Source organism: Chrysochloris asiatica, unplaced genomic scaffold (assembly GCF_000296735.1).
Source record: "Chrysochloris asiatica unplaced genomic scaffold, ChrAsi1.0 scaffold00018, whole genome shotgun sequence".
NCBI classification, from domain to species: Eukaryota; Metazoa; Chordata; class Mammalia; order Afrosoricida; family Chrysochloridae; genus Chrysochloris; species Chrysochloris asiatica.
In genome coordinates this window covers 27,504,167-27,519,901 of record NW_006408536.1, presented here as the reverse complement: position 1 = coordinate 27,519,901, position 15,735 = coordinate 27,504,167, and the positions used below count along the sequence as shown (strand labels likewise).

The 15,735-nt window shown below is 43.2% G+C and overlaps 1 protein-coding gene across 3 annotated transcripts in view; it reads left to right on the top strand.

The window, feature by feature from the left end:
- CLCN4 (chloride channel, voltage-sensitive 4) overlaps nt 1–4,072 on the top strand; it is a 70,037-nt gene extending 65,965 nt beyond the window's left edge. Inside the window, exon 12 of one of the 3 annotated variants that reach the window (XM_006835642.1) lies at nt 3,829–4,072. In XM_006835642.1, the coding sequence (XP_006835705.1) occupies nt 3,829–3,919 (91 nt within the window). In that variant the 3' untranslated portion in view covers nt 3,920–4,072. The remainder of the gene's footprint in view (nt 1–3,828) is intronic. The other 2 variants (XM_006835643.1, XM_006835644.1) reach the window with 2 other exon arrangements.
- The last annotated feature ends 11,663 nt before the right edge of the window (nt 4,073–15,735 follow it).

Sequence of the window (15,735 nt, the reverse complement as noted above, 5' to 3'; positions counted from 1 at the left end):
TTTTTTTTTTTTTTTTTGTGGGAGGTGTGTGTGGTGGGGTGTGCACAGAAACACCCAGTAATATATAATAATTTAAACAACCAAAGGGCACATTCTGCAAGTCTGCCTCCTGGCTGCCAGCATGCAGTCCCTCTCTTTCCATGAGTTCGGAGTTCTCAGCTGCTCCCTCTCTCCATGTCCTCATCTTTGCCTCCACGCTACTTCTCTGGTAAGGTCCCGCACTCTGCTTGTGCTCTTCTCCCTTGATGGTCCTAGGGTCCTCTATTCCTGGACTATAAGATTAACTACTCCCTCGTTTTTGTGAAAAAAATAAAACTTCTACCTTTACAGTTGTGACAGTAGCAATTAGTCATGATAACAGTTACTCACTATTGAATCATAAGAATCTTATCCCCATCTCTTTTCACCAGACCTGTCTACACAAGATGAAAACTATTCAGTGGGGACTCTACCTTCCCCCGCACACTCTTAAACTAAACTCCCTCTTGAAAGCTTCTAAGACAGTCACTCACTTCGTGCCTTTATTGAGCCCTCATTTTAGGTAGCCAGTGTCTAAGGTGCCCATCCCTACCTATCCTGTATGCAGAGGGGATAGGATTGATCCTTGATGTGAAGACTCCTTCCCTCTCAGTTGGTATTTTGGGCTACTACATCTATAAGTATAGGTCCGGTTCATCAAATTGTAGCAATTTACACTCTTTTCCTTCATCAAAAAAAAATTTTTTTTTATCTACCTCTAGTCGAGTTCTGATTATCAAGTCATTGAGGCTAGGTCAAATGGGTACTATCTGCAAGTTTGGGCATTCTTGTGCATCTCCCCTCACTTCATATCAGCTGAGTACTTCACTCTCAGTTCTAGTCCTCTGTGGCTATGTCCTTGTCCATGGGCTCAGGAGTCCCCAGGTCTCACCACACTTTGGACCAACCAGCCCTTCCTCTTCTCTCTCTCATCTCTAGGTCAACGGGAGTCTATGGAACGTGGTTGAACTCAGCCCATTTCTTCATTGCTGCCTTTCTCCCTCTTCCACTCACCAGTAGACCAATGTGGTCTACATGCCTGCTCATGTGTTCCCTTTGAGTTTCAGTCTTGGAAGGGAGTTTGTCCTGAAGGGACTTGATTACTTGCCTTGATGCATCCCTGGCGAACAACTTGCTTGTAGTAGACAATCATACTGCTATTTTTGTTTTGGACTTTTTCCTGCTGATCTTTCTTTGAATATGTATCTTCTGTGGCTCGCTCTAGTTGTTTCAAGATGGTCTGCTTGTCCTTTCTAGTGGGAATGTCCCACCTCAGAAGGTTCTGGATGGGGCTCAGAATTCCACCTAAGGTCCTATATACTGCAAAGGCTCCGCAAGAAGCCTATTTCATTGGGTAAGTTGTAGAACCCCTTTTAGGTATTCCAGTCAGTTACAGGCTGAAGACGGGCTTAGAAGCTTTCCATAATCATGGCTTCCAACATCCCTTTCTATCCCACTCAAGTGTCTATTTTACAATAGTAGGCAAGGGAAACCAATATTCATAAGTCAGTCAAGCATCTTAGTATTATTTTCCCTCTTCAGACTATGCCTCCATCCCTGTATCCCAGAGCCCTGTTGTTCCAAGGGTGAGCATGCATCACTATTTACCTCTGTCCCATTTAGCCCATGCCAGCTTGCCTCAGTGTTCCCCTATCTTCCTTGTTCTTCCACCCTTCTTCCCCTTTTTGTGTATTGCACTCCCCAACACCCGAACTATGATGTGTCTACCCATTACCCTGTGCTCTACCAGTCCCTCCCACCACCCCACACCCACCGGGGGATTTCATTTTTTGTCATGGTTAAAGGAACTTGCCCAGCTTTGCTTACTGAGTACCACTTAAGGCTTTGAATACGTTTAGTCCTTTTTCACATTCATTCCTACTATGAGATGAGTTTGACTAATTCATTTTTAATTAAATAAATGACAATCTATTATAATTGTTTTCTGAATTTTTTCCATGTATCATCATTTTAGGTAGACACAAAGGAGAAATTTGTCATTTTAATAACTTGTACAAGCAGCATGTTTGATACGGTAGAGGGTCAGCCCCCAATGAGATGGACCGATATAATTGCTGTAACACTGGACCTCAAACATGCCAGGAATCATGAAAATGGCATAGGACTTGGCAGTGCTATATTCTGTTCCAATGTGAAACTGCCATTGTTTGCTTCCCCACCGTCCTTTACTTGGGTATAATGAGATATGTTGCTGTTGGTAAGTGCCATCAAGTCAGTTCCAACTCATAGTGACCCTATATAGGGTTTCCGAGGAGCAGCTGGGGAGTTTGGACTGCTGACTTTGTGGTTAACAGTCCAGGGCTGATCCTACAGCACCACACCAGGAGTCCATAAAGAGATACTGTTGTTAAGTCTCGTCAAGTTGGTTCCAACTCACAGCGACCCTGTGTAAGGTTTCCGAGGAATAGCTGGTGGGTTTGAACTGCCGACCTTGTGGTTTGCAGTCCAGTGCTGATCCTACAGTGCCAGCCCAGGAGTCCATAATGAGCTATGTGGTTGTTGTTAAGTGCCATCGAGTCAGTTATATATGAGATATAGTGGACAGTATTTTCTAAACTGACGTGGCAGTGGAACTTCATTTTTCCCAAAGAAGTTGGCCACAAACTCTCCACTTTACCCCAGGAAGCATGACTTGTTCAAGTAGGTAGTACTACATTTAAGTATTTAATAAAATCAAAGGTGAAGTGAGGGCTGATGTGAATGTTTATACAGATGGGGTGTATTGCACAATCCACTGTTTAGAGTGTAGTGTTTCTAAAACTCCCTGGAGGTGTAAAGTGTACAGATTAGATGACCCCCTATACATGACCTGGTCTAAGTAGCATTGGTTTTATAAGTTGAAAGTAATTGAGTTTTGGTAGAGGAGGTAGTTTACATATCTGGTTAGAGGTGAATGCCAAACTTTGTCTTTCTGCTGGCGTTGTTAAGTGCCATTGAGTCAATTCTGACTAATACAAGCCTGTATCAGAGTCCTGGAGTCTTAGTGTGGCGCTATGGGTCAATGCACCAGACTGCAAAGCCGTTTGAACTGCAAGGTCGGTGGTTCAAGCTTACCAGGCAACCGACTTGCTCCTCTGAAACCCTATACAGTGTCTCTATGGGTGGGAACCTACTCGATGACACTTAATAACAACAACATCAGGTTTCTAGGGAATGGCTAGTGGGTTTGAACTGCTGACCTTGTGGTTAGCAGCCCAGTGCTTATCCTACAGCACCATACCAGGACTCCTTATCTTTCTAGTAAGATAGAATAAAAATGGAATCCATTTTTATCTTATACTTAGAATTTTGTATACTTAAAATATCTTATGCTTGGAATTTCTGGGGCTTGATTAACTTTTAACAGTGTTTTTTCTTAAGTCCTTTTGTAATTGACCATTGCTTTGAAATTGAAGAGACTGTATTAGTCATTATATGCAATTTTCAGTGGCCTACAGGTTTGTTTATTTCTTGCTTTTATCACATCTCATGTGGATCTTTGGTCTGTTGGCTCCTGAGTCAGTCCTCTGTGGCTTCTAAGCCCTTCATTGGCTCCTTTGTGCCTGGCTGGCCAATGAGAAGTAAGACAATGTGGGGCGATGCCCAAGGACCTTGTGGGTGGTGTCTCCCTCCTTTACCCACAGGCCATTGACCAGAGCTCTTGCATTTGACTCTACTCAACCACAAGGGAGGCTGGGAAATGGTGTCTACCTGTGTGTGCAGGAGTTTTCAGAACAGGCATGAACAATATTGCAGGGGGTCACATCTTTCTGTTCTTTTTTTTTTCTTTTCTTTTCTTTTCTTTTCTAGGAGACTTCTTGGCATCATCACGAAAAAGGATGTTCTGAGACATATGGCCCAGATGGCAAACCAGGACCCTGAATCCATCATGTTTAATTAGCAGCGTGGTGGCATTTATTTAGAGAAAACCACAAGGACAGTGTCATTTAAAAGGAAATAAACACATGATACATTGTTATTCAAATGTAAGATCAAGTGCTGGGGCAGCAAAACGAAAGCTCTGGTTGAAAGGAGGGTGAGAAAGATGAAATCTACTATTATTACTATTATTTTTTTTTTTTAAAGCATCACTGACTAGACATTTTATGGCTTTAACCTTTTCTGAGTTTACAGCTGTGTTTCTTAATGAGTCTACTAACTGCTATGGGGGCATGTGGGTGGGTAGAACCAACTTGGTTTGTACAAGGACACTAAACACAGATGCCAAATGGAGAAACCTTTCCCTTGTCTGCTCCAGGCTGATATTTGTAACTTAGGAACATGTGTGAAGCTTTGAGTCCAAAAAGCAAAGGTGTCTTGGTGTGTACGTGTCCTATTAATTCCTGAAGTTTTGCTGCTATGTTACTGAATGATACTAAAGACATTTGCACTTACTTTGTGGGAAAGACAAAAGAGATTAAATTTGAACTCAGTGAAAGCTGCAGGTATACGAGTGGGTGTACTGAGCATCCCGTTTCTTGCTCCTGTTTTCAGCCTGTTATTTTGTTCACTCATCAGTTTCTGAACCAACACCAGTGGCTGTCAGTACAGTGAGTATGGGGAAATCATATCTCTATGCAAGACCAGGACCTTGGGCCTGCATGACGAACTATTGTAGTGTTGACTGCTGCGCTGTTTTTCCTCACGTACAAAGAGACGTGTCCTTATTTTGAGGGTGCACATCCCTGACCAGTGATTTGTAACCCGATTGCATTTGCTTCATTTATCAATTGCTGTTGTCTACACATTCTTAAATATTGATCAGTCCAGCATTTTCCAGGATCCATGACCTATATACTCCCAGCTTGCCAAAAATGTGCTTTAATTTCCAAGTAGAGAATACAAGAATCCAAATAGGCTCCTCAGTATTATTGCTTATTTTTCTTCCCAGGTCTTTTCAAATACGACTGTAGAGAGGCTGAGGCATTTGAGTTCTCAGTGGGAACTCTTCCAAATGGATTGAAGAGAAATACTAAATTGATTCTAAATCAGTTCCATTCTCTTCTCTGTGGGATGCAAAACACCCAGCTTTAATGTATAGCGTGCACTTTCATACTAGCAATCAGCACAGAAGGACAGAGTTACATCTTAGACAACCCATTTAAGCATTGGGTAAGCTCTGTATTTGAATTTCATGATACATTGATTCTTCTAGAAGTCAGGACTTCCGTCGTTCTGTGGACAGAAATTCAATGATATTTTAGGCCCACTGTAGAATGGTCTTCAAAAGAATTTATCCCATTTGTACTTTGCGTCTCCCTTTGTATTGAATCATCCTCATCCTTTTCAGTTTTATCATCCTTGAAAACCCTGTGGAGCATAGTTCTACTCTGACACACGTGGGGTCCTTGTGAGTTGGATTTGACTGGATGGCAACTGTAGTGATGGTACTGGTGGTCCTTGGGTATTGACGTCTGAGATGTGCATTTGGCTGCAAAGAATGAGACCTGGGTGGGGTTGGCAATCCAGGACTAGCTCAGTGTCATCCAGGATCCAGACTCCTTTGATATTTCTTGTTCACCATCCTTAACCTTTTGTTCTTTGCCTTATTGACTGCTACATCTCCAGATATCTTGTCTGTTTTCAAAGCAGAAAGAGGGAGGAAGAGGGAAGTAATAAGGTGTATTATCAAGAAAGCAAATCCCAGTGACTCTCAGCTTATTCCCATTGACTAGAGTTCTGTCACCTGACTTCACCTAGCTGTGTGTGAGTCCAGGAAAGGCTGTGATTTTTTAATTAGGCACATGATTCTGAATGCAAACATTGTGCCCCTATCATGTTTTCAGTTTTGACTCTCTTGCCCAACGCTTCTCAACACTCAACTTTTTTAGCCTTCCCCTCAATACTTCGCTTAGACTTTACACAAAACTCTCAATCAGCATTCATTGTTTCTGCCATCTTAGCCCCTAATGTACTTTTTCATTCTGGATAAAAATTTCGCTACACATGGGGTTTCAGGAAACTTCTGGTCAATAGGACAAAATATATTGATAGATTCTCTGGGTTAAAAAATTCTGTCAGATATTGCTGACAAACCAGGAAATTTCTTTCTGCAGTTCATTGACCCATTAAAAATAATGTCAAGTAGCCACTTCTGTGTGAAAATATCCCGCCAGTAGTAAAGCATCCTATCTTTGGTCCTAGAATGGAATGCAATTCGTTGTCTAGTTCCCAGTGCGCCTGCGTATTAAGTAACAGATCCTTATGTTGGTGTTATTAAATTAGGGTTCCACAGAACATTTGTAAGTAGAGCTAGGGTCTCCAGGATTTGTTCCTGCCGGGCTCTCCTGAAGAGTTTGTCTGCAATGAGAAAGAGTATTAGTCACGGTCTGGCTTTCTAGAATCCAGGAGGCTTTTTGAACTGAAACAAGTAGTTTCAAAGAAGCACATGAAAGAAAAGATAGCCAAAGGTCACTTAACTCCTAGAAATTCTTCTACTCCAGCTGAGACTGGGAAAGGAATGTGGGCATATAGTACTCTGGGCCAGGTACCCGAGGGCGAATTTGGCCCTTGTATCTGCCACTTCAGTGTTTAGGCTAGAGCTGTCTGAGGATTCATGGAAATAGTTGGGAGTGTTCTTTTGACAGTAATGATCTGACCTTGTTTTCTTTTGCTGCCAGAACTGTTTATCTGTTAAAGAGTTCAGGCTCTCACAAAGGCAGGGTCAGGTGGACAGGGGAAGGTCAAGAGGGACTATGCAGTGGGGACGACTACAGTGAACTGCCTTCCTCACATGAAGCCCTAACTCAGCCATACAGCCTGCTGCCCATTGGCACAGAGTCTTGGGCACACTCCACAGGAACACCTGATTCTGTCACTCTTTCAAAAAAGTACAGGCATAGCTTGGAGATTACTGCGGGTTCGGTTCCAGACCACTGCAATAAAGCAAATATCACAATAAAGTGAGTCACGAATTGTTTGATTTCCCAGTGCATATAAAAGCTATGCTGTAGATTATTAAATATGCAATTGCATTATGAAAACGTTTCAAGTGTTGTGAGAATTACCAAAATGTGACATGTTCACAGAAAGTGAGCACATGCTGTTGGCGAGATGGCGCCGATAGACTTGCTTGACACAGTGTTGTCGCAGTCCTTGAATTTGTTAAAAGTGCAATATCTGCAAAGCGCAATAAAGTGAAGTGCAATAAAACGAGGTCTGCCTGTATGTGGGTTGGCGTTCTGAGGGCCTGGGCATATCCAGATGCAGAACTACTTCAGTCCAAACTCACTGGTGATCTAATAAGCCACGTCAGAATGACATGGGTGAAATAAACCTTTCCGAATAAAGTTATCTTCTCTCAGAACCAAAGGTTTCAGACATTTGTAGAACTTTCTGGACTCTCTCAATCAGTTTTTAATGGAAAAAAAAACAACCCAAAATGACCAATTTCTTGCCCTCCTTTCTTACGAAGGAAATGTGTTGTAGGCTCCCAAATAAAAGCTACTTTGAATGTGGCACACAGATTTCTTCTAAGATTTTTAGTGCATCCCTGAGAGAATACTGGGAATATAAATTTGCACTTGTATGTGACAGTTTTTGCTGTTGTCAAACCAGACTGTTTCAGAGTTCCTTGTTCAGTGACCCAAAGACCAAAGGAGAAGTCGTGTCAACAGCTACCTTTTGGCCCTTAGTAAATCGTAGATACTGAAATGTTTCATTGAGGTGAAAGTGGTTCCTTTAGCTTATTAACATGCAAATTATGCCCAGAATTCATTATCAGAGGCTAGGCTAGCGAAGATGTGCAGTCAGAGGAGGATGTTGCATTACCACGGGATTGGACTGCTATGCTTCATTTTAATTTTGAACATTAAGTGCTGTCCAGTCGATTCAGACTAATAGCCACCTTGTATAGGGTTTCTGAGGAGCAGTAGGTGGGTTTGAACTGCCGACCATGTGGTTCCCAGTCCATTACTGATCGTACAGCGCCATTCCTGGAGTTTTATCAGACTCAGCTCTGTTGCAGGGATTTACACGGGGAGGGATCCTGACAAAAATGGGAAACGCTAACCAGCGTCTGGTTGTACTGGTGGTCTGATACCTATTTGCTCTAAGAACCTTGGTGATGCAGTGGGTTAAACCTTGGGCTGCTAACCACAAGGTTGGTGGTTCAAACCCACCAGCTGCTCTGAGGGAGAAAGATGGGGTTGGCTGCTCCTGTAAAGATTTACACCTTGGAAACCCTACAGAGTAGTTCAATGTCCTATTTAGGAGTTGGAATCAACTTGACAGCCATGGGTGAAGCTTGGGGAATGAGCCCATGTGCATTTTTTATTAAAAAAAAAAAAGTTGCATTTGGTGTTGAAACAACCCCATGGCAATGTGCTAGGGGTTTGTATGTCTGTCCTTTATTTTAACACTGTAAATGTTAGCACCTTAGTAAAATGAAATGTTTGAGCTCCATTTTTCAAAAATAATCCAAGCACAGAGCCCTCAACAAGCACGCTGTAAAGGGAAAACATACTGATTTTACAGTATGTTTCTACTCACTAGCATCTCCGGAACCCTAACCCTGGTGACTTGGCTGTTGTAGCTGGTGAAGTTAAGATCGTCAACCAAGGTTGAGATGTTCTTTTGGTCAGCTTTAAAATTCCTGGTTGTTAGCCTTGATGAGTAATGGCCAAGTGAAAATTCAGTGGGGCTGTAATTTCCCTCTGTTCTGGGTCCAACCCTATGTTTGTTCTGTGTGCTGAGACTGGCAGTGTGGCTTGGACAGTGGTCCAATAGCCATTCATTCTTCCATCCTCATCTTGATGACTTTGGGAACCACAAGGGTTGAAATGATATCTTTCCCCTCCTAATTGTTTTATTTTCAACCCTAAAAAAGTTGAAAAATAAAACATACCAAAAAGGAGTACGGGTGGGTTTCAGCTAGTAGTTGAGCACTAAACTGTGTGAGTCTCCCAGACTGCACTGTTGTTAAGTGCCTTCAAGTTGGTTCCAACTCAAAGCGACCCTGTATAGAGTTCCAAGGAGCAGCTGGTAAGACTCCACAGGGCAAGGTAGAAACTTGGAATTCAAGAGAGTGATGTGATTTGACTTGTTGAATAAGAAACACTGTAGCTATTGTATGGCAAGACTGCAAGCTAGGAGTCTAGACAAAAGGCTGTAGCAAACAGATGAGCAATGATGTGGACTTGCACCAGACAAGTTCAATTCCAGATATATTCCAAGGTAGAGCCAACAGGATTTGCTAGTGTTAAACAGTACAACCAAATTGGACATTTACTGCAGTAGACAAGACCAGGTGAGCTACTTTGTTGAAATCCTACATTAAAGATGCCTTTAGGAGTTCAGGGAACAAGGTTTGCAGAGAGAAATCAGCTTTTAGTATATTAGTGGCATTTAAGGCCACCACTGGAAACTTCTTATGTTTAATGACAACCTAAGAGCAAATGAAACCTGAATCTCAACAGAGTGTCACTATTGAGTTTTCAGGAAGTCACATGGATGTAGGACACTGGTAAGATTGCACACGAATTCCAGCTCCAGTGTGTCTTGTGTGACATCATTCAAGGGACTGAACCTCTCTGAGCCTAACTTTCCCTATTTCTGTTGAGTGAGCCACTGACCACTAATGTCATGGCCACGAGAGTTCAGTGAGATTATCCCTGTGAAATTCCTGGCAGGCACTGTGTATGTCCATGCAACGGCTAGTGTGTCCATTCTGAAGCCCTCCCCATAACTGCGATTGGAAAGTAATGAATGAATTTTGTGTTGTTAAAGACCAGATTACATTTCAGTTTAATTAGAGGAGTCCTGGTGTGGTACTGCAGGATATAGGAGAACCACCCCCTAAGTGAACAGTGATTAGGGTAGCTGGGTCTTTCCACCTCCTTCTGCAAGAATTTTTCTAAAACAAAAGCTCAGATTTCTGAAAGGATGTCAGTAAACATCTCGCGGACTTCAGATTAATGAGAAATTATTAGAAAAGACACAATTTGGTAGAAAAATCCCATATTGGCTTGGCGAGCAGAACGGCATAACTGCATAGCTATGTAATGATTATTTCTCTTAAAATTTGGAGCACGAATTCATAAGAAACGTGCTGAATTTCAGACCATGGAAAACCCACAACTGCTCACACTTCCAGACAGAGAACAATCTTTCCAGCATGGCAGCAATGTAGAGCTAAGTCTCATTAGGAAAACTTGGTGAGAGAACAACGTTTTGTGGATTTCAACTATTTCCTTTCAACATAATGCAGTTAAATGTCAATTGGGGAGAGTGAACAAGCCGTGATTTGTCCAAAAGGTGACAATCCATTAATTTTAATTCTTGGAGCTTAGCTAAAGCTAGCTGGAACGGCTTTGCAAATAAAGCATCTGGGTTGTACACACTCCTCCTGGGGCTTCCGGAGAGTTGAGACAAGTCCAGAAACTTCTATCTCCTCCTGGGACAGTGCACTCGGGCTGAGCATTGAGGACCCTGGTGTGCCTATTGTTCCGGCTGTCCCCCAGTTCATTGGTAGTTAATTGGCTAGAAAGAAGCTACCATATGTGAAGGCAGATAGGGGGTGTCTCCTTTTGGCAGTCTTCAAACGTTCATGTTATTAAAGAAATGGTTTTTTTCTTTCTGAATGAGCAATAAAACAAAAGAGCACCTTGCGGGGATTTCCAAACCCCGTTAGTCAGTATTTGGCTCCCAGAACGAAGGCAGTAATTTCAATGTGATTCCAACGTTTGTTATAGAGCACATATTTCAAAGATTAAACAGCCGGCCTCCATCAAAACAGATTCTGTCACAGAAATTGAAAACACACGCATAAATTCCTGCCCCGCAGGCTGCCTAACAGGTTGGTTCCAGGGGACGCTTGTTGGCAGTAGAACCTTCCTCTTTCCACAGGGCTCCATTTTCTTTCACGCACACGCACACGCACACACACGCCCACTCTCTCAGGACCTTCCCTGTTTGTAGCCGATACACCAACCCAAGCGGAAATTGGAACTAACTTCCTTATGATGCGACGTTTCCTTTTTGACCTTTCCCTAACCACAGCCTTCCTCCAGAAAGAGTAGGGCATTTCCAGGCATGGATGCTGGCTAGTGCACTTGGTTAACCAGGAACTTTCTCTAGGGATTTGCCAAGCCTAGTTCCTCCATGGGGCAGTGGTCTTCTTGTTAGCTGCCATGGAATCAGCTCCCAACTCATGGCTAACGTGTTCAATGGATCCACTTGGTCTGGTGCCATCCCCATGATCAGTTGAAGATTGGACCACTGTGAGTCATGAGGTTTTAATTGGCTGCTTTGGGGAAGTAGATTGCCAGGCTTTTCTTGCCCATCTTAGTGTGGTTGTTACCGTTAAGTGTCATGGAGTTGTTTCCAATTCTTTGTGACCTTGTATAGGGTTTCCAGGGAGTGGCTGGTAGGTTTGAACCACCGACCTTGTGGTTAGTAGTCCACTGCTGATCCTACTATAGTACCACACCTGTAGCTCCACTGAAACCTGTTTAGCATCAGAGCAACACATGAGTCTCCCTTGACAGATGGGTGGTGAGTGTGCATGAGATGCATTGGGTGAGAATTGAACCCATTTTCCACGTGAAAGGTGAGAATTCTACCACTTAACTACTAGTGTGCGGCTGTTTTAAGTAATCACTAAAGAGCTGGGGAGCAAGAGTGGGTCTGCATGCTTCAAGGAGGAGCTTTGGTAGTGCAGTGGTTAAAGTGATCGGCTGTTAACCAAAAGGTCTGTGGTTTGAACCTTCCAGTCACTCCTTGGGCAGAAAACATCGTGGCAGTCTCTGGTTCTGTAAAGATTATAGCCTTGGAAACCGTCTGGGGCAGTTCTACTCTGTACTACAGAGGGTCACTATGAGTTGAGATTAGCTGCAACATCCTCACCTTAGTACTTCTTGTTGTTAAGTGCCATTGAGTCAGTTCCAACTCATAGCAATTCTGTATCGGGTTTCCAAGGAGAGGCTGGTGAGTTTGAACCACCAACCTTGCGGTTCAACGCAACCTTGTGATCCAGTGCTTATCCTGTAGCGCCAAAAATGCAAAATTCCAAGTCCCATAGATTGGTTGGTTAGTTTTTGAATGCTGTGGAGTATAGTATTTCCACAGGCTGTTGCTGGGTGTCATTGGAGAAGAGCTGCTCAGTGGTTAGTTAAATTGGGAGGTCCCTGGTAGCATAGTGGTTACGAATCGAGCTACGAACCTCAGGGTCAGCAGTTCGAAATTACCAGCTGTTCCGTGGGAGAAAGATGAGCCTTTCTGATCCTGTAAAGATTTACAGCCTCGGAAACCCTGTACAGGGTCACTATGAGTCGGAACCGACTCCACAGCACATAACAACATCTCACCAAGGTTCCAAAGACCAGTCAGTCCTTGGGAAGCACTGCTGGAGTGTCAGAAGTATGAGGGAACAAGGAGTCGCTTTTGCATTTCTTTCTAGAATTTCTAGCGACTTGACTTGAATGAACTTCAATTCTATCACTTCATTTCTAAAGCAGGGACATTTCCTTATGTTTGTTCCTCTACATGAGGTTCAGGGACCGGTCATACAGCGCAGTCTTAGTGCTTGCTAGAAATTTCAAATTTCAAGTCCCATGGGTCTGTGCAGTTTTAAAAGATTCTCTAGGTCATTTGTGTCCACAGTCAAATTTGAGAAATGCTGCGTTAGTGACACAGATGTTCCCCAAGTTTACTTCCAGCCGTGCCAAAAGCCAACTTTCTTCAAGATTCTCATGCTTCTAGAGGAAGAAGATGGCATGGATGCAGTGATGGGTCACTGAAGGAGCCTCTCCAGTAAAATGAGGTGCAGACACTTGGCATGAAATTTCTAAGGCCAGTGTCTGCTCAGCCCCACATGTTACTAGTCACAAGAGCATTTCTGCATGACACTCTGACAGGTTTTTTTTTTACCTTTGACATCATTGAAATTCATGCCAGGATGGCTCTCTGTGGTGGGGGCTCACCTATGCACTGTAGAGTGTTCAGCAGCATCCGTGGTCTACATCCACTAGGTACCAATTGTATCTCTTCCCCCAACTGGGATGACCCAAAATGTCGTTTTGGTGAGCTTTTCCTAAAGTAGTGTTAGGCAAAGACAAGCTATAGATTTCCCACCCACTTGGTGTGCCAGCATATGACTCCCTGTGCCTTTCACCAGAAGGTGCTGATTTAAAGGGCGGGGGTGGGGGCGCTTTGCTTCTTTCTTTCTAGGACTTAATGGTGAACTCAGGAAGAATGCAGTCATCTTCTCTGGCCAGAAATCTCCTTCCAATTGTTAAGTTCGAAGTAACTGATTTCATTTTCAACCGTCTGTGTGATTGATCTTCTCTGTCTTCCTCCCTGTTAATTTATACTTTTAGACCATACACACAAGCATGAATATAAATCGCTCTTTACTTATTACAGGAGCCCTCGTAGCACTGTAGGATAAACACTGGATTTCTAATCACAAGGTTGGCAGTTCGAGCCCAATAGTCGCTCTGTGGGAGAACGATGAGGCTTTCTGATTTACAGCCTCAGAAACCCTCAACAGGGTCGCTGAGTCAGAACCAACTCCATGACATTGAGTGAGTTCATTGTTACATCTTATTAGGAAGATTCTCATCTGCTTTTTTTAGTTGATTTTGAACATTTTTGTGTCTTTCTGGAAAGCTTGGAGTAGGAGTTGGCAAGCTATGGCCTGTAGCCTGTTTTTATAAATAAAGTTTTATAAGCACACAGTCATATCCATTTTTTTAAATATTGTGTATGACTCAGACAGACTTAGGAAGAAAGGTCTGGTAATCTATGTCTGAAAATCAGCCAAAAAAAAAACCCCCCTGTGGAACACTATAGTCTGATCCGCAAACAATCACAGGGATCAGGCAATTTTCGTTCTATTAACAGCTGTGCTTGAGATACAAGGGGCTTCAGAAAGGTCATGAAAAATTCCATTATCTTTTAATTCTATTTGTCCATGAACTTTTTGAACCCCCCTCATACAATGACAGAGTTGGGTAGTTTTGAGAGAATCCGTACGGCTCGCAAAGCCAAAAATATTTACTATTTGTTCCTTTTCAGAAAAAAAAGTGTGCTGACTCCTGATTTAGAGTAAATCAAGGCCACTAAACCATTGACTAGTCACCAAGAGTGATTTCATTTTCTTTCCTATGTTGGGTGGAAAATATGAAGCAATGCTTTCAAGCCAGGAAGATGTGTATGCTGGTGGATTAAGTGGAACTTATTAAAATACTTTTCTATCCTCCCAAGTTTGTCCAGTGGCTTAGCTTGAGTCAGAGATATCTGACACTCATAAAGGTATTGAAGGCCGGCCGCTGTTAAAATTTAAATGTGCTTTCTATGAAAGAAACTAATACCTACCATTTGAATGGCACTTTGTCATTTACAAATATACCCATTGTTCAGAAGAGGAAGCTGATGTCCTGGAGCCACCCACTAGATTCCGATTAGAACTGCCGAGGGAGCACAGGGTTTGGTTACAATGCTTGCTAGGTGGTTGCAATATTCAGTTCAGACTGAGAACCTGCCCAAGTTGCTCTGGCTAGGAGGTGGGCTGACTAGAGTTGTTGGTGACCTCAAGTCCAAAAACATTTTTCTGCCCCACTACAACCCACCTGATCTCAAATTAGCCTCGCAGTTGAACTGGTTGGTCTAAGCCAGTGGTTCTCTAAGTGTGGTCTCTAGACCAGTAACTTCATCGTCACCCATTGATTTATTAGAAATGCAGGTTCTCTGCCCAATCATGGACTTGGTGAAGGAGAAAGTTCAGGAATGGGGCCCATCCATCTGTGTTTGAGAATCCAAAAAATGACAGATATGTTTCTATGGAGAAAAGATACTAAAAACAGAATGTACTCACAGAGTCCTGGATCAGGCACTGCCTTGGAGAAATTCACCCTGGGTGGGTGGGGGTGGTGGTGGAGTGAGGGCAAGACTTGAGGGGAAAAGGTAAGAATTCATGGGCTGCTAGGGAAGTAAGAAATCACCAGGGCACCAAGAAAGGAAAAGACTCCCACTGGAGTCCTGCAAAGACCATCTGCTAATTTCATTTTCCTTGGGCAGCCTGGAAGGTGCTAGAAAGTTTCCTGCATTCTTTTGCTGGCAAAATCTAAGGGTTTTTGCTTTTGTTTCCTTTTTGGTTTTTGAAGTTTTTTTTTTTTTTTTTTTTTTTTTTCTGAATCAAGCACTTTGTTGAGATGTACATTCTTGTGTGATTAAGTGCACCCCCCTTCTGCTTGGAACCAAAGTCACATTCTTTGCTTCGATGTCAGCCCAGGTGTTCCCTTCTAATTGCATTTTATATTCATCTGTGCAGCCATCCCCTACCCAAAGAGCACTGGTCGCTAATCACTGCAGCACTTTCTCCCCTGCACCTGGGACTTCAAAGGCCAGAGAAGCCAGATTGTAACCTGAGCTCCCAATTGAGAGGCATCACCATAGACATGGTTCTTCAAGAGGGAGGGACACCTCAGGGTGCTTGGAGTTGTGTGTGAGCCCTGGCCCAGGCCCTCTCTGAGCCTTCCCCCCACCAGAGCATTGTCATGGACAATGCTTTGTCATTGCACCGAGACACACATAGCCCAGGCAGTCCACGGTCATTCAGAGCCAGAGGACAGATGTGTATGCCCCGGGAAGGAACGTTTCAAGCAAATGCTCAAGCGCCAGCTGCCAACCGGAGAAGAAAAGCAGAGGAGGATTCCTGCCGACTGACATGTGAAAGTATAAACAATGATCACAGGCTCGGAAGAGGGCTGCTTGGGG